Source organism: Erythrolamprus reginae, chromosome 2 (assembly GCF_031021105.1).
Source record: "Erythrolamprus reginae isolate rEryReg1 chromosome 2, rEryReg1.hap1, whole genome shotgun sequence".
In the NCBI taxonomy this organism is placed as follows: domain Eukaryota; kingdom Metazoa; phylum Chordata; class Lepidosauria; order Squamata; family Dipsadidae; genus Erythrolamprus; species Erythrolamprus reginae.
In genome coordinates, this window is record NC_091951.1 from 82,525,950 (window position 1) to 82,545,801 (window position 19,852).

A 19,852-nucleotide genomic window follows, 5' to 3' on the forward strand; every position below is an offset into this window, starting at 1 on the left:
CGGGAAGAAAAGACTCATGGAGCTCAAGGGAGGAGAAAGGTGTGGGGGAGATGAGCAGTGGGATGGGAAAAACGGGAAGAAAAGACTCAGGGAGCTCAAGAGAGGAGAAAGGTGTGGGGGAAATGAGCAGAGTGGGGTGGGAAAAAACGGGAAGAAAAGACTCATGGTGCTCAAGAGAGGAGAAAGGTGTGGGGGAGATGAGCAGTGGGATGGGAAAAAACGGGAAGAAAAGACTCATGGAGCTCAAGGGAGAAAGGTGTGGGGGAAATGAGCAGAGTGGGGTGGGAAAAAACGGGAAGAAAAGACTCATGGAGCTCAAGGAAGGAGAAAGGTGTGGGGGAGATGAGCAGAGTGGGGTGGGGAAAAACGGGAAGAAAAGACTCAGGGAGCTCAAGAGAGGAGAAAGGTGTGGGGGAAATGAGCAGAGTGGGGTGGGAAAAAACGGGAAGAAAAGACTCATGGAGCTCAAGAGAGGAGAAAGGTGTGGGGGAGATGAGCAGAGTGGGGTGGGAAAAAACGGGAAGAAAAGACTCATGGAGCTCAAGGGAGGAGAAAGGTGTGGGGGAGATGAGCAGTGGGATGGGAAAAAACGGGAAGAAAAGACTCATGGAGCTCAAGAGAGGAGAAAGGTGTGGGGGAGATGAGCAGAGTGGGGTGGGAAAAAACGGGAAGAAAAGACTCATGGAGCTCAAGGGAGGAGAAAGGTGTGGGGGAGATGAGCAGTGGGATGGGAAAAAACGGGAAGAAAAGACTCATGGAGCTCAAGAGAGGAGAAAGGTGTGGGGGAAATGAGCAGAGTGGGGTGGGAAAAAACGGGAAGAAAAGACTCATGGAGCTCAAGAGAGGAGAAAGGTGTGGGGGAGATGAGCAGTGGGATGGGAAAAAACGGGAAGAAAAAACTCATGGAGCTCAAGGGAGGAGAAAGGTGTGGGGGAAATGAGCAGAGTGGGGTGGGAAAAAACGGGACGAAAAGACTCATGGAGCTCAAGGAAGGAGAAAGGTGTGGGGGAAATGAGCAGAGTGGGGTGGGAAAAAACGGGAAGAAAAGACTCATGGAGCTCAAGGGAGGAGAAAGGTGTGGGGGAAATGAGCAGAGTGGGGTGGGAAAAAACGGGAAGAAAAGACTCATGGAGCTCAAGGGAGGAGAAAGGTGTGGGGGAAATGAGCAGAGTGGGGTGGGAAAAAACGGGACGAAAAGACTCATGGAGCTCAAGGAAGGAGAAAGGTGTGGGGGAAATGAGCAGAGTGGGGTGGGAAAAAACGGGAAGAAAAGACTCATGGAGCTCAAGAGAGGAGAAAGGTGTGGGGGAAATGAGCAGAGTGGGGTGGGAAAAAACGGGAAGAAAAGACTCATGGAGCTCAAGAGAGGAGAAAGGTGTGGGGGAAATGAGCAGAGTGGGGTGGGAAAAAACGGGAAGAAAAGACTCATGGAGCTCAAGAGAGGAGAAAGGTGTGGGGGAGATGAGCAGAGTGGGGTGGGAAAAAACGGGAAGAAAAGACTCATGGAGCTCAAGAGAGGAGAAAGGTGTGGGGGAAATGAGCAGAGTGGGGTGGGAAAAAACGGGAAGAAAAGACTCATGGAGCTCAAGAGAGGAGAAAGGTGTGGGGGAAATGAGCAGAGTGGGGTGGGAAAAAACGGGAAGAAAAGACTCATGGAGCTCAAGAGAGGAGAAAGGTGTGGGGGAGATGAGCAGTGGGATGGGAAAAAACGGGAAGAAAAAACTCATGGAGCTCAAGGGAGGAGAAAGGTGTGGGGGAAATGAGCAGAGTGGGGTGGGAAAAAACGGGACGAAAAGACTCATGGAGCTCAAGGAAGGAGAAAGGTGTGGGGGAGATGAGCAGTGGGATGGGAAAAAACGGGAAGAAAAGACTCATGGAGCTCAAGAGGAGAAAGGTGTGGGGGAGATGAGCAGAGTGGGGGAGGGGGACAAAAACGGGAGGCAGGGACACATGGAGCTCAAGAGAGGCTCTTTTCACCTTGCTTCATTGAGACTCCCTCCCCCCACTCCGTTCCCCTCAGTTTTGTCTGGCCACCACTTTTTTTTTTTAAGCCTTAATATTTTGGATTCTCCTAATGGGCTTGCATGCATTTTCCACTGATTCTTATGGGAAACATTGTTTCATCTTACGAACTTTTCACCTTACGAACCTTGTCCTGGAACCAATTAAGTTCGTAAGATGAGGTATTACTGTACTACTCCATATCAGTGAACCAGAACAAAGGAAAGAGGTGGCATTATTTTTGTAATATACAACAGGGAAAAAGCTAATAATTAACACTGAAGAATTGGGTGCAACGAGTATATCGGTATCTCTTATCGCTTCTCTAGAAAAGTGCATTACATAGACGTTTTCAAAGAATCATTGACCTCAGCTTACCTTGCAGGCTACTCTATGAGGACATAACTTCCCAAAACCAAGGGGAGGCTGGATGCGTCGCAATAAAGTAACAACATCAAGGTGTTTTATTCTCCCTCTATAAAAAAGATTACATAAATAAATAAATAGCTCCAGATGATTTAAATTAGCCATTGTTTTGTTTTTTACGGCCTTTGATGGGGATAGTTTGTAGTCACGAGTATAACTTACTTTGCTTCAGGATCATATTCTGACCATATTCTTTTAAATTCATCCAGATGATGTGGACCAAGGATAGACCAATCACGTGTCAGATAATCAAAGTTGTCCATGATGACAGCAACAAAAAGATTGATAATCTTAAAAACAATAGAAGACAACATTACCATATAGCTCAGGTAGCAATCAGAAAGAACACTTCGAAAGTTTTGTTTATTTATTAATTTACATTTGGACTCTGAATTAAATATTTTTTTTTTTCAAAAAGAATTTTGGTGAATCAGTCTTGACTCCTGGTCACTGCCTGGACAAGTCCTTGTAGCTTTCTTAGCAAGCGGTTTGCCATTGTTTGCTTCCTAAGGCTGAGAGAGAGAAATTGCCCAAAGGGCATTCAGCTGATTTGTGCCTATGGCAGGTCTAGAACTTACAGTCCTGGTTTCTATCCTGAAACCCTAATCACTACATCAAACTGGCTCTCCATATTTATCTTCTGCATAGATAAGATATAAATGTTTGCTAAAAATGAGGTCTATAAACTTGCCTATAAATTTAATTGCCCACATTTATCTGGCTGTAAACGCCCTTGCTTCAGAGTAGAATAAATACAGGATTGTGTTTTTTGCTCTTTTTGGCACAATGTTCCATGGGCAGTGGGATTCAGCCAGTTTGCGTCTCGGGAAAACTAGTTGTTAACTTTCTAAGCAGTTCACAGAACCAGTTGTTGAAAGAAAACGTATGTTGTTTTTTTCTACTTTACAAATGCTAATCCATAGAAACATAGAAGTCTGACGGCAGAAAAAGACCTCATGGTCCATCTAGTCTGCCCTTATACTATTTCCTGTATTTTATCTTAGGATGGATAATATGTTTATCCCAGGCATGTTTAAATTCAGTTACTGTGGATTTACCAACCACGTCTGCTGGAAGTTTGTTCCAAGGATCTACTACTCTTTCAGTGAAATAATATTTTCTCATGTTGCTTTTGATCTTTCCCCCAACTAACTTCAGATTGTGTCCCCTTGTTCTTGTGTTCACTTTCCTATTAAAAACACTTCCCTCCTGAACCTTATTTAACCATTTAATATATTTAAATGTTTCGATCATGCCCCCCCCCTTTTCCTTCTGTCCTCCAGACTATACAGATTGAGTTCATTAAGTCTTTCCTGATACGTTTTATGCTTAAGATCTTCCACCATTCTTGTAGCCCGTCTTTGGACCTGTTCAATTTTGTCAATATCTTTTTGTAGGTGAGGTCTCCAGAACTGAACACAGTATTCCAAATGTGGTCTCACCAGCGCTCTATATAAGGGGATCACAATCTCCCTCTTCCTGCTTGTTATACCTCTAGCTATGCAGCCAAGCATCCTACTTGCTTTTCCTACTGCCCGACCACACTGCTCACCCATTTTGAGACTGTCAGAAATCACTACCCCTAAATCCTTCTCTTCTGAAGTATTTGCTAACTCAGAACTGCCAATGCAATACTCAGATTGAGGATTCCTTTTCCCCAAGTGCATTATTTTACATTTGGAAACATTAAACTGCAGTTTCCATTGCTTTGACCATTTATCTAGTAAAGCTAAATCATTTACCATATTACAGACCCCTCCAGGAATATCAATCCTGTAAGGAAGGCAGGAAGGAAACATTCTGGTGCTTCTTTCTAGCCTAATTTTTATTGCCTTGCTTATAGAAACTGTCTCTCTGGTTAACCCTTATTACATTGTAACAGCTAAGGTGAAGCAACCATTGATGTGAGTGATGTTGAGTTGGCCATGCTCAAGGGGTCACATGACCACTGAGCCATGCCTAGCCAGCTGGTCATTAGGGCACATAAATGGTTGTTAAATTATTTGAATCCCACCACTGTCCATGGGATAGCCTTTTCGTTTATGTAGACATTCCATTCTTTAGATGGCAAGTGGAAGGGTTATTAGAGCAAAGGTGGGCAGATTCCTATAGGTGGAAGCTAATCTTAAAATGGCTTTGGTCCCATAGCTTTGAAGATTAGAGTTAATGTAAAATATTCATAAATACAATTTCAGCTTCAGTGTACCAGCTCCAGTGATTTAAAATGTTAAATGTGGCAAAACACTTTATAATAGAAATGGCAACAGCAATGAAAGAAAAAAGTAGATTATTTAAAAAAGGAAATGCTATTTTCAGCAGGCATAATGTTACTGAACACACTCATGTCAAGGCAAGAAATACATTCTCATTAGTCAGAATGCTATTAGAAGAAAATATTTGCAGAAAAACAATAGAAATATGTCCTTCAAATACTGGAATACAGTGATCCCCCGATTATCGCGAGGGTTCCGTTCCAAGACACCTCGCAATAATCGATAACTCGCGATGTAGCGGCACGGAAGTAAAAACACCATCTGCGCATGCACGCCCCTTTTTCCATGGCCGCACATGCACAGATGGTGGAGTTTGCGTGTGGGCGGCGGGGAAGACCCCTTCGGCCGCCCAACAGCTGATCTGCTCCGCAGCGCGGCAGCAGCGAGGAGCCGAAGATGGGGTTTCCCCGTTGCCCAGGCAACGGGGAAACCCCATCTTTGGCTCCTCGCTGCTGCCGCGCTGCGGAGCAGATCAGCTGTTGGGCGCCGCACAGGCAAAGGGGAAACTCCAAGATCGCTTGCCGCTTGCCCGTTCGCCCGCCCGCCCGGCTGCTCGCTTGCAGCGCGGCAGCAGCGAGGAGCCGAAGATGGGGTTTCCCCGTTGCCCAGGCAACGGGGAAACCCCATCTTCGGCTCCTCGCTGCTGCCGCGCTGCCGAGCAGATCAGCTGGTGGGCGGCCGAAGGAACCTTCCCTGGGTGCCGCCCGCCGCTCGAGAGCAAGAGGGGGAGAGATAGAGAAAGAGAGAGAAGGAAAGAAAGAGATGAGAGAGGGAGGAAGAGAGTATGAGAGAGGAAGAAGCAAGATAAAGAGAGAGAGAAAGAAAGATGAGAAAGGAAGGGAGTGACATCATCGGGTGGAAAAATCGCGATATAGCGATTCGCAATGATCGGGATCGCGAAACTCGGGGGATCACTGTACTGCTATTATGTCACCCCTGGTCATTCTTTTCTCCAGTCTAGACTATGCAAACCCAAATCCTGCAACAGTTCTTTATATATTTCAGTCTCCAGACCTTTAATCATCTTAGTAGCTCTTCTCTTCACTTTTCCCACATCTTTCTTGCAATGTGGTGACCAAACCTGGATGCATTATTCCAGGAGTGGTCTTACTAAGGCTTTATAAGGTGGTAGTAAAATTTCCCGTGATTTTGATTTTATGCCCCTGTTTATACAATCAAAGATTATATTAGCTTTTTCGGCTGCTGGCACATACTGGTGGTTCATGTGTAAGTGATTGTCCACTAAGTCTCCAAGGTTCCTCTCACAGTTGCAGTTTTTGAACCAGGTTTTGCCTAATCTATACTTGTACTTTTGGTTTTTCCTGCCTACATAAAACCTTGGTTTTCTCCACATTAAACTTCATTTTGTTGGATAGCACCCATTGTTCATGTCTATCAAGATCTTTTTGGATCTTGAGTTTGTCTTCTGGGCTGTTGGCTATTTCTGCCAGTTTAATGTGATCTGAAAATTTGATGAGTTTTCCTTTAGTCCCTCATCTAAACCATTTATGAAGATTTATTTATTTATTTGTTTGTTTGTTTATTTAGACTTATATGCCGCCCATTTCCTGAGAGGACTCAGTGTGGCATATTAGTCAAATTATATGATGTTGAAGAATACTGGACCTGATGGAACCTTGTGGTACCTCACTGTTTACTTCCCTCCATCTAGGTGTAGTAACAATCTCAGGGACCGTCTTCTGCTGCACGAATCCCAGTGACCAGTTAGGTCCCACAGAGTGGGTCTTCTCCGGGTCCCGTCAACTAAACAATGACGCTTGCCGGGGCCCAGGGGAAGAGCCTTCTCTGTGGCGGCCCCGGCCCTCTGGAACCAACTCCCCCCAGAGATTAGAATTGCCCCCACCCTCCTTGCCTTTCGTAAGCTACTTAAAACCCACCTCTGCCGCCAGGCATGGGGGAATTGAGATTCCCTTTCCCCCTAGGCCTTTACAATTTTATGCATGGTATGTCTGTATGTATGTTTGGTTTTTTATAATAATGGGTTTTTAATCGTTTTTAGTATTGGATTATTATTGTACGCTGTTTTATGATTGCTGTTAGCCGCCCCGAGTCTTCAGAGAGGGGCGGCATATAAATCTAATAAATAATAATAATAATAATAATAATAATAATAATAATTAAGTACTACTTGTTAAGTACATTTTGTCAACTAGATACAAATCCATCTGAAGGTGATGCTGTTTATCTCACATTTCTCTAATTTACAAAGAAGTTTGTGATCTACTTTGTTGAATGCCTTAGTGAAATCTAGGTATACTACATCCACAGAATTTCACTGATTTAGTAATTTTGTCAAAGAATGAAATAAGTTTGGTTTGGCATGGTCTGTTTTTAACAAAACCATGCTGGCTTTTAGTTATACCTTTATTTGTTTCTAGATGTTTGCAGATCCATTTTTAAATTATTTTGCCAGTATTTTGCCAGGTATTGATGTTAGGCTAACTGATGTTAGGCTAATGTCAGTCATTAGAAGGAGGTCAAGTGCTCCGTTATGAACTGTGACAAGACTTCATCTTCTCCCTATCACCATGCAAAGCCACTAAGCTAGATCATCTGCTGGCATGAGTTGAGGTTTCAGTATGCTGATGTATGCAATCCAATTATATCTCCACCATGTAAATGATATGGTGGAAGTCTTAGTGCCTGGAGACTATTTTGGTCCAGAAATGGGATTTCACTAAAACCTATCAAGACAGAATTGGATTGAGTCCAGAAAAAGTTCATATTTGATGCTGGATAAGATGCTGATTCTGCAAATAGAACTTGGGAGTCCTCTTGCACTCATGATTCTTGGTGGAATAAGAAGAGGAGACTGTAGGCATGAATGCCTTTCTACAACCACCATTATATTAATTATTTTACTTTAGTTGTGATCTTTTCTGGAGCAAGAGGCTTTCCTCTTAGTCACTCATACCCTTAGCACCCTGTAGATGGATTACTGTTCTATATGGGACTGCTTCCTCCTTTGGAACACACATCATACTCTCCAAATATTTATAAATTTATAAATTCTTCCTATATTTTTGAAGTTATAAAATCCATCCCCTTCAGAAAGTCCTTTGAGGAAAAATAAAAGCATGTTACCTTGAGTATTCATGGATAATATTTGAATTAACTCAGTTTTGGTTTTAATCTGATATTAATACTGCAGGCATACAAAGTCTTTTAAAATGGAGTACCACATAAGTAATAGCAAAGGAAAGAAAACTATAAACTAAATTAAACTAAACTAAATAAACAAAACATAACATAATACATGCTTTGTGAGATAACGTAATTAATTTTAGCACATATTCCTGTTCAAATTGTAGCCATTCAGAAATTTTATTTTCTAGACTCACCAAAAAAGCGCATAACATATAGAAACTAATGAAATAAATAATAGCAAAATTGCTTCCACATGTGTATTCTTCTCCAGGACTAAAATCAGAGTCTGGATCACAACGTTTTCCTGGCATACAAGCTAGCATGATGTCTTGCCAAGCCTCTCCTGTAGCACACCTTTAACACGGAACAAAGGAAGATAAAGTAAGTCAAACAATATTGTTTCTTTTAGCATAACATTACTATTATTGTTTCCCAGTAATGGTCTCAGTCAATAAGAGTGAGGGCACAGTAAAGAAGTGTCATGCCATATTGTTTATGTAAAAATATATTAATGTTTAAATATCCTGTTCCTATTAAAATCTCAAAAGTATAAGTACATTGATTTTATCAGTATTAATGTAATGGCGTTTTTAGTAATTTTTCTCAATGGTTGTCTTATGATGTAGTATAATAGGAGTTCTCTATGTTTTTGTATTCCTAGGCTGCTTGTTCATGTAATGTCTAGAGCCCACATGGATTTAGGGTTTAAATGAATAAGCAGCCTAGAAATACAAAAATATGCGGAACTCCAATCATAGTTCCCTCTAAGCTGAGCAGTGAGCAATCGCTCACTTAAAAATCATCATCAACTCAGAATTTTTCAAACCAGCCCAGAAGCCGAGAGGGAAAGAGTGAGAGGGAAGGAGAGAGAGAGGAAGAGAGGAAGAGAGAGAAACAGATAGAAAAAAGAGAGGAAAGAAAAGAGAAAGAAAAAGAATGGGAGTAAGGAAGAGAGAAAGAAAATCAAAATCTAGTTTGAAACTAGCTCAACTATTTAAGTGGCATTTTGATATTGATAGAGTTGCCCTATTATGAGCTCACTGTTATAGACACACAGTACAGTATTTTATTTTGAAATTCTCTAAGGCAAAACAGGGTGGGTTTTTTATTTGTTTGTTTATTTATTTAATATTTCTGTGCCGCCCAGTCCCGAAGGGACTGCCGCTCAGACACTATACTTTTCCGCCCACTCCAAAAAAAAAATTAGAGGGAACACTGACTCCAATTACACTATATCATTAGGCAACCATTGAGAATGGCACAATTAACGCAGGAGGTATCCTAGTTCTCCTTTCCTTTTATACTTTAGAGAGGCAGGGTGGAGCCAGCTTGGGTCCCTTTCTAATCTTCCTTTGTTTCACAAATGAGCCGGGGTGGCGCAGCAGGTAGAGTGCTGTACTGCAGGCCACTGAAGCTGACTTGTAGATCTGAAGGTCAGCGGTTCAAATCTCATCACCGGCTCAAGGTTGACTCAGCCTTCCATCCTTCCGAGGTGGCTAAAATGAGGACCCGGATTGTGGGGGCAATAGCATGGCTCTGTTTAAAAAGTGCTATTGCTAACATGTTGTAAGCCGCCCTGAGTCTAAGGAGAAGGGCGGCATAAAAATGAAATTAAATTAAATTAAATTAAGCTTGAACATTTTTTTTTGCACATGCTGAAACCTCTGAACAGTTTCTCCAAGATTATCTCTGTTGCTCCCAAATAAATTGGCTCCATCTTTTCCATTAAATAATGCCATCTTATTAGACCAACTGTGCTTTCCTGTTATGGCACCTATGAAGCAGACTCCTCCGTGGATTCTGCTTGGTTTCCACCCTCCTAGCCTTCCAGAATACTGTGAAGTCTTGATTCCCCCCCCCCCAGATAATGAGGAAAAAATAGAACTTTCCAGGCAGTTAGATGAGCTTAATGTAAGTGTGGTTTGTATTTATAGAACACTTGACAACTATTGTGCTATGAATATTAAAATTGTTTTTCATTGGATCTGTTGATGTTTTATTCTATTGCTTTTGTTGATTGGTGTCAATCGCCCAGAATTCATGCACAAGACAGATAACCATATTAAAAAAAAATTTTTTTTTGACAAAACCAATTTTAAGAGAGTATTAACTACAGCCTTCCTTTGTAGAAGCATGTGGGACAAATTGTTGAAAAAAATGATGAAATGTGCACCCTGGCCTTTAATATTTGCATCCCAACATTGAGTGCAGATCATGTAAAGCGCATGGCTTTGTTGTGCTGTCCAAATACAGTTTTCATCATTTGCTTTCCTGTGCCACTGCAACTAGTCCCTCACTATCGACATGCTTTGCTATCTGTGTAGACAAACTCTGACCAAATTTTCTTAATCTGAACTTTAGTTGGCTGCTAAAACTACCTTATACTATATATTTTCTGACTGTATGGTGCTATCTCTACACTTTCTGGTCCCTGTTTGGGGTTTTCCTCTCTGCTTTTCCTATGAATGTCCCAGCTTTTAATTTATTGTTGATGTTTCTTGCAAACCCATGGACAGAACAGGGATACAGCAGCTACTGAATGTATAATTTTAGCACAGACTTATCTAACTGTATCATCATGTTACTTGGGGCAATAAGGGAGGAAATGTGGATGATACATAAATTAGCCTACCTAAATTACCTTTTTGTTCTTATATGTAATTTCTATTCATACTCAATTACACATTTTCACATTGATCTTTGGCAATTGACATTTTAATTGGAAGTCACTGCAAGATATCGCTTTCAGTACTTTCTCTATTTCTTTTAGCTACTGATGACCACATAAAACATATCTACTGATGAAATGGTTCTTTCTGCATTATGAAAACTATCGAACAGGACAACTGTTTCAGGCTGTTTATAACGTGGTAGAAGTTAAAGAGAGTATTTTTATTTCTTTTTAAGTAAAACACTGAAGGTCTGAAAAATTGTAAAAATAATTAAAAATCACCAAATGATAGAGGACAAGCAGGAATCTGGCATTTCTTGCTTTCTAGCTTCTTCACTGTCATTTTTAATACATTGGCAGTCTAAATATATGTGGAATACTCAGAAGTTTCAGCAAAAGTACCATAATCATTCACCTAATGTCCCATTTTATATTAAGGTACGTTAAATATTTTACTTGTTTATGACCTGTATATTGTTACTGTACTGTTAAAGGTACAGAAGATTAATTCTTATGTTAATAAAGTGTTTTGTCACAATCTATCACAAAACCATTCCACACACACATTTTTAATTTTTATTTCCTAGAGTTTTCCTACAAATTTAGAGTACCCTTTTTCCAGGTTAACTAAGGATTGATCCATTTGGTTGCAACAGGAATCAACCAACTGGTTTATTGCCTTAGCCCAGGGGTAGGCAAAGTTGGCTCTTCTATGACATGTGGACTTCAACTCCCAGAATTCCTGAGCTAGCAAGTTAGGCTCAGGAATTCTGGGAGTTAAAGTCCACAAGTCATAAAAGAGCCAACTTTGCCTACCCCTGCCCTAGCCTGATTTTATGGGCTGAGAGAGAAAGTGACTGGCCCCAAATCACCTAGCCAGCTCTCATGCCTAAGGTAGAAATAGAACACAGTGTTTTTATTTACTTTATTTTATTTGTCAAGTTTGTATTGGTATTACACATAGATATAACATTGTTTCTATACATAAGCTTGGTACCGATAAGAGGGAACATAAGTACAGGGACATTAGGCCTGCTGGTGTGCTTATGCACGCCCCAGTGTCTCCTGGTTCCTAACCTAGTGTCTTAATCACTAGACCAGATTGGATCCTTATGAACTCTATGCCAGTAATAACAAACAAATTCTACCGGAAGAGAAGAAGCACCGCTTGGGGGAACGTTTGAAAGTTGTTGTTCCTGTTAATTTGATTGCCATCTTTCAGAGCAACTTTGCCAAATACCTGGAAGAGAAGTAACAGCTTACCAATGGTAACCTTTTGCAATTTTGATAAGCCTAAACAGTTGATTTTCTGCAGTACTGAGTCAGATGCTTGTAATATGAAACTTTTCCTATTTTTGAACCCTAATACTAATAATACTAATGGTACTACTCAGGAGTGGGTTCTAAAACTCTTTACTACCATTTTGGGTGGGTGCTTGCGCACATCGCAGAAGTATTCGGGGGGGGGGGGCATGTCGGCAGAGCTTCCCGGATGGATGGGCGAAGCATCCTGCCACTGGCCCTACTGGTTCTAAGAACCGACCCAAACCGGGAGCATCTCACCGCTGCTAGTACTGCTATGAATTATTATTATTATTATTCTTCACTGGCACATTGATCCTTAGCCATATTTGTCAGGTTTTACAACACAGATTGGTAGTAAACCTCAGCTCCCTAGGTGTTTAATCCCTTATTCCAGATTATTTTACCTAATAAAAGACTTCTAGATATGAATCAATTGGATGAAACTCCATTACAGAGAAAAATACAACTATATACACTGCCCTCTGTTGATATAAAGAACTCAATGTCTTTATATAGGTCTATGTTCCAGTCAAAACTGTATACCTTTTCTTCCTATCTTCCTTAGTTAACTGATGCTTGGGCAGCTTATACACATTTATGTAATTCTCTAAAATCCAAAACACTGTTTGCCACCTTGCCTTCTTTGGGCACCCCTTATGTATCACTCATTTCCTCCTCCTGAAGAGTCGTTGCCTGAATTCCAGTTTAAACTGTAGCTGAGCCACCCAAGGAACAACTTAAAATGTTATACTCTGCTTCTCTAATATTGCTTCTACAGATACTGAAATTTGAGCACTATAGGGCTGGCTTTGTTTCTTTCATCTTTCTGTCAAGCAATTGGCTTATTAGCAAACGGCCAAAACATTAAACTTTAAATTGTTTGCTGCTACATTGTAAATGAATAGGTGACCCATACATTTAAGGTTTTTGAAAATTAATTATTCAATTGATGAGTGCATGGAGTAATCGCCAGAGGCTTTTCACTGGACGGAGTATTTTCTTTGGGTTGGAATTTCAATCTTAATATGTGAATTTTTTTTCATGTTAACAACATATAAATAGAAGCACAACACAAATCCATTCTGTTGGACAGTATCAGGCTCATTAGGTAGAACAGACCATAAAATCAGGTTCACACAATAACTACTTCTATTGAGGTTGACTAATAAAAGAATTATGAAAGTCTGATTGGGATGTATCTCCTTATAATTTAGAGAATTATGAAGGACCTGCCTGAGTCAGTTTAGAATAGAATAGAATAGAATTTTTTATTGGCCAAGTGTGATTAGACACACAAGGAATTTGTCTTTGGTGCAGTGTATATAAAGTGTATATATATATATATATATATATATATATATTTGGTCTCAGTGTATATAAAGAAAAATTAAATACATTAATCAAGAATCATAAGATACAACACAGTGATAGTCATAGCTTACTAATAAGGTATCAAATTGTACTAGGAACAAATAAAACAATATAAATTGTAAAGATGCAAGCAACATGTTTATATCATAAGTGGGAAGAAATAGATATTAGGAAGGATGATAAAAATAATAAGAACATAGTCTTAGTAAATTATTTGACAGTGTTGTAAGAATTAGTTGTTAAGTAGTGATGGCATTTGGGGAAAAACTGCCCTTGTGTCTAGTTGTTCTGGTGTGCAGTACTCTATAGTGTCATTTTGTGGTTAGAAGTTGAAACCCTTTATGTCCAGGATGTGAGGGGTGCGTAGATATTTTCACAGCCCTCTTTTTGACTCATGCAGTATACAGATATTCAATGGAAGGCAGGTTGGTAGCTATTGCTTTTTCTGCAGTTCTAATTATCTGTTGAAGTCTGTGTCTGTCTTGTTTGGTTTCAGGGCCAGATGATAGACTTAATAATTCCTCTGTAGAACTGGATCAGCAACTCCTTGGGCAGTTTGAGTTTTCTGAGTTGGTGCAGATAGAACATTCTTTGTTGTGCTTTTTTGATGACATTTTTGATGTTAGATGTCCATTTTAAGTCTTGAATTGTGATAGAATCTAGAAATTTGAAGTATTGTAAGATGTGGTAATGGTAGTATATGAGGGTTTCTCCTAAAATCTACCAGCATTTCTATGATTTTGAGTGTATTTAGTTCAAGATTGTTCTGATTGCACCTCAAGGCTAGTTGTTTAACCTCCCGTCTGTATGCAAATAATTTTAAATATTATTTGGACAGTCTAAACTTAAAACTTTGGCCAGGTTTCTGTACATATTCACCAAGGGTTATTTTTCTTACTCTCTACCCTGGTGAGCATGCATTGTAGATGCAGTAAGATTGAGAATGGCATGATTTTCTGATGGTAGTGGAATGCAGCAAAACAGGAGCATCTTTGTGCTATAACAAACAGGTCCAGAACAAGACTGGGTGAAAGAAAGTAGTGCATTTGTAAGAAATAGGAAAGGAAATTGAAAAAAAACTGGAGAAAAAATAATGAAAAATATAACAGTGGGCAGAAATTTTCAACCCACTAAGCAGCCTATGGGGACTTCCTTATAGCTTTTATACATTCTCATTGCGTGGTTTTCCCCAACCACGAAACTTAAAAAATGCCAAATATTTCAGCACTTTGTTACAGAGCAGCTAATTTAGCACGTCGAAATGTTTATTATATTTATCAGCAATTTTTCTAACTCTGTAATATATGGTATTTAAACAAAGATCCTATTTATATTTAGTGGTGCAGTTTTCAATTCTAATTCCTAATATGCAGAGATGAGTGTCACGTACTGTAACAATAGGTTTGCCCAGAACTGAAAATGCAAGCCCGTGCATTTGCGTGGCAACAAAAACCTGGCAATTATATAAGACGTGATAGCACCAGGGCAGGTGGGCAACACCAGCCGCTGGTTGGAACTACTCGTTCACCTGAACCAGCACCAGCCCACCACTGCTAATATGTATTTTTTTTCTGTCGCACTGATACCATGCTATGATTAATGATCACCAACTGTTTCATTGGTTTTTCTATGATTAAATCAATTCCCAATTGCCTCATTGAAAGTTTTTACTATATAGAATAAGGTGTTCCATATACAAACCTCATTTCCCATTTGTGAATGAACTAAGCATCATTGACCCCAGTTCAGTCCAGGGATTAAAAAAGTATTATTTAACTGCTAAGTTTGACCAGCAGTTTTACTGAAAGTGTTGGCAGCAAATTAGCACATCCACTATATACTGTACTGTACAATAGGAATTATAACAAAGATTGGCAAGAGACTGTCAATATCCCATTCCTTAATAACTAGCTTACATCATATACTTCCTCATCAGGGGGAAAATATTTTTATTACCTGCATTCCAATAACAGCATAGATGAAAAACAACATAGCTATCAGAAGGGCAACATATGGCAGAGCCTAAAATGAAAATAAGTTAGAAAATAATAACTTGCATCTATTTTTGAAGCTATTGTGCATGGATTATACATTTTTCTATTTTTAATTGCTACTCATCAGAAATAAATAGACAAGGATTGGCAGTGAAAGCTCTACAGTTATTTAAAATACTATCCACACATAAAATTATATTGTACTAAATTACAAGAATGTGTTGACTTAAATGTTGCTTGCTGTTTCAGGGTGGTGACTCAACATAAAGCTGAGTCTTATTTTATTTTATACAGGTTATCCTTAATTACAACAGTTCATTTAATGACCATCCATATAGTTAGAATGGGACTGAAAAAAGTGACATGACTGTTTTTCACAGTTACAACCTTTGCAGCATCCACATGATCATGTGATAAAACTTCAGGTGCGTGGCAGCTGGTTCATATTTATGACCATTGCTATGTCCCAAGGTCATGTGATTTTGTGACCTTCTGTTGTGACTTTCTCAGAAGCAAAGTCAATGGGGAAGTCAGATTCACTTAACAACCGTAATTGCAGTGATTTACTTAACAACTACAGCAACAAATGTCGTAAAATGGGACAAAACTCCCTTAACAAATTCTCACTGAACAACATAAATTTTAGGCTCAATTGTGGTTGTAATTCAAGGACTAGACTTTATAATCAATAAATGCTTTTGAAATTAATATTCCAAGATTGCTAATAATATTAATTAGTAATTTCCATCCTGTTAAACAATTAAGAAAGACGATAGCATATTTCTGAATGAAGAATTAGCATGATTGGAGTAACAGGAACAGTTACAAAGCAGGATATCATCTCCAGTCTGTAATCATGGGCACACAGAAAATATGCCTCACCAATTTCTTGTAAAAATATTTAATCAGAACTACAAAGAATTGGACACAATTGAAGTGCTATGCACATTATTATATTATTCAGAGCTATACACATAATTGGATCTTTGTTGGTATGGGGCCAAGATACCTACAGAACTGTTTTCATCCCATCATATCATATCAGCCCATCCCACCCAATCAGGCAGAACGGGTACAGTGGGGGGCAGGGAAGAATTTAGTCAGACATCAGTTGTGCAAGTTCTCCCACTTAAAAAGATGAGAGAGGCCTATAATTGACATCATAGGTAGATCTCAACTATGAGAGACAACATGAGAAAACACATCCAGAAAATCACATTGTCTGATTTTTGACAAATTTATTTGCAAATTATGATGGAAAATAAAGATGAGAACAAAGATAAAGATGAGAACAAAATTTCATCTCAATGCTTTGTTGTATATTCTTTTTTGGCAATGACAGAGGTCAAAGGTTTTCTGTAAGTCCTCACAAGGTTGGCACACACTGTTGCTGGTATGTGATTTTTTAGGGCTGTCGCTGGGTAACACACCAAGCTGCTTGCCTATTGCAGATTTATTTATTTATTTATTCATTCATTCATTCATTCATTCATTCATTCATTCATTCATTCCAATACACAATGAGGGTTTTAGTGGGTGTATATGTATGTATGTGTATATATATATACACATACATACATACATACATACATACATACATACATACATACATATATATATATAGACACACACACACACACACACACACACACATAGTAAAATATATGATAAAGTCTTCCCAGTCTGGTGCAAGGCTATAATTTTGTTTCTGGTGTCCTTTGACAGCTCTTTGGTCTTCATCATAGCTCTTAGCTCTTTGGTCTTCACCATAGAGTGTGACTCTTTGAGGTTGTGGACAGGTGTCTTTTATACCGATAACAAGTTCAAACAGGTGGCATTACTACAGGTAGTGAGTGGAGGACAGAGGAGCCTCTTAAAGACGAAGGTACAGGTCTGTGACAGCCAGAAATCTTGCTTGTTTGTAGGTGACCAAATACTCATTTTTCACCATAATTTGCAAATAAATTCGTTAAAAATCAGACAATGTGATTTCCTGGATGTGTTTTCTCATGTTGTCTCTCATAGTTGAGGTCTACCTATGATGTCAATTATAGGCCTCTCTCATCTTTTTAAATGAGAGAACTTGCACAATTGGTGTCTGACTAAATACTTGCTCCCCCCTCCCACTGCATGTTACTAATCTCATCTTTTGAATAATTCTTATTGGTGAGTTCTAGGAAGAGAGCTATTGCCCCCCTCCATCCTGTGGAATATTATTCTGAGAGGTCAAGCTGGCCCCCACTTTCCTGGTATGCCAAACAGGAATTAAGACAAAGCTCTGCAGCCTAACATGATGAGCCCAGGGGAATACGCAGTCATGAGGCCAGTTAGTCCTTGAAAGTTAGTCCTCCTTTCTCCTTTTAACTAATTTTAACCTCTTGTCCCTTAATTTTTAAAAAAAATGTTTTAACTTTCATATATACTAATTTATATTTTAACATTTTATTGTATATCCCCAGTCCCTCTTTGAGGGTGTGGGGCAGCATATAAATGTAAGAAATAACTAAAAATAAATAAAATAATGTAAATATATATTCAAATCAATATGATGCAAGTGAGATATACCTATATACATATGCATACTCATGCATATGTACACACGCACACACACAAATATATATACACAGAGATATTGAATATCCTGATAATACTCATCACTACTGTTTATACTGTATTTCACTCTGGATCACCCTGCAATACCTAATACATTGCATTATGACTAAAAAAGAAAAGCAATTATTTCAAATGTTACCCATACCTGGAACGACTTAATAAATGTCCACAATAAAGTCCGGATTCCTTCTCCCCTGCTGAGGAGCTTCACTAATCGCATAACTCGGAACAGGCGGAAAAATGTGATGGAGATTCTAGCACTGTCTTCACTGTTCTATAGGGTATATGCAGAAATCAAACCATGTAAAAAGCAAAACACAGAACCGTTTAGGAAAAAAGAAAAACAGTAACAAATGCAAAGGTGAAAGAAATAAGGTTGGAATATGTGTCTCTCGGTCCTTCTCCATTTTGTAAGTATGAGGTGACAGGAAAAAAAATTCATGCTGGTACACAAAATCCGCACAAATGCTTCACTCATCACATGCAGTTCCATGCTTTCCATTTGTTAATAGGGTCAAGTTGAATTTGCCTGTAGTACGGTTTGATAGGTACACTGACAACAAAATCAATCACTGCATTCATTTTTCTGGGACAAATACAAAAAAAAACAGTGGAGGGAAGAATAATAAAACGAATAAACTTGAAGTAGAGGTACAATCACTGGGGTTAGTTTGCTATCTTACCCCAGATTCATCAGTTGTGACAGTTTCACTTGGCTTTGGCTTTAAAAAATTAAGAACATTGTGTATTAAAATCAAAGTAAAGATGCTGAAAAAGAATTCTACTTGACGATGCTGTGAAGAAGGGGGGAAAAGAATTCAAATTAAAGTTTCATAATATGATGCCGGTTAAGGGAAAAAATCCTTTTCACCTATGCCTTCATTAGTCAATTGCTGACAGAACTGTGCAACATATTATGTTCTACTGTAGTAAAATGCACTTTGTTATTAAATTATTTGACCACAGTTGACTATCATGATAGGCCTCCCTCTAAATTATCTTATCCCCAAATGGTGTCTTCCATCTATTGGGCTCACAGTTCCCCAATTTCTTACCACATTTATGTAATTTGCAGGGTCCTAACATATTTGGAAATCATCACATAGGGAAAAGCTCTATTGATCCACTAGTCTTCAACTTGTGGGTAGTTATCCTAAAAAAAAGTTGGGAGCTGATGGTGTAGAAGTAACACTATAATTTTTTTTTAAAGGTGAGAAGTTTTAAAAGGAGGAACAGAGAAAGTGAAATAGAAAATAATGGTGCCTCTCTATATAAATTTTTGTCCTTTTTACTATAAAACTCAGAGGTATTGTTATTTTGTAGATGATATTTGAACTCTAATACTATTGTTTTATCATAACGCTTCATAACAGCATAGGATTTGACAAAGGGCTATTAAGTTATTCACTGACTGTGGATATTCCATAGAATGGTGGACTTACAAATAGGGATATGGTCTAAGATGAATACTTGACATTCTGTCTGAACAAAAACAACACTGTGTTGGCAACTTTAAAGGCACACCTAAATTTAGATGGGTGATAATTCATGATTTATAAAAAGTTATGTTTCAGTTTTCATCATTATTCTGATGTTCTCATAGTATAGAGTTCTAAATGCTAATCAACTTCAGATAAGTCCCCGTTTTACAGTCTATCCCTGCCTTTCCTGCCTTTGTGCCCTCTAGATATGATGGCACTGCAAATCCTCAAATTCAGTCTTGGAATTGTGCATTTTGCAATCCAAGTAATTCTGTGGGGTATGAAGTTAGAGAAAGTTAATCTATATTATCCTACAAGAACATTTTTCAAGAGCAGTATAAGTTGTTCTATATTCAACAGCAAATGAAATAAAACTGAATAAAAAGTTCCAGTGATAATCTTCTAATAACTTTGTTTCTTAAGAGACAATATGGAACTGAGAAATTTTGAAAAGTCTCAGATTTTATTAGTTGGGTGATTGTATTTTTAAAGGGAAGAGAACAACAACAAGGATGATTTAGAATATTTGCATGCATTATCAAATGAGTA

The 19,852-nt window shown here is 38.8% G+C and overlaps 1 protein-coding gene across 2 annotated transcripts in view; it reads right to left on the reverse strand.

The window, feature by feature from the left end:
* CACNA1D (calcium voltage-gated channel subunit alpha1 D) overlaps positions 1-19,852 on the reverse strand; it is a 277,357-nt gene that overhangs the window by 52,690 nt on the left and 204,815 nt on the right. For both annotated transcript variants that reach the window (XM_070738512.1, XM_070738513.1), the window contains 6 exons: positions 17,968-18,096; positions 15,172-15,237; positions 11,688-11,779; positions 8,063-8,222; positions 2,590-2,717; positions 2,380-2,476 (listed from right to left, as the gene is read on the reverse strand). In XM_070738512.1, the coding sequence (XP_070594613.1) occupies positions 2,380-2,476; positions 2,590-2,717; positions 8,063-8,222; positions 11,688-11,779; positions 15,172-15,237; positions 17,968-18,096 (672 nt within the window). The remainder of the gene's footprint in view (positions 1-2,379; positions 2,477-2,589; positions 2,718-8,062; positions 8,223-11,687; positions 11,780-15,171; positions 15,238-17,967; positions 18,097-19,852) is intronic.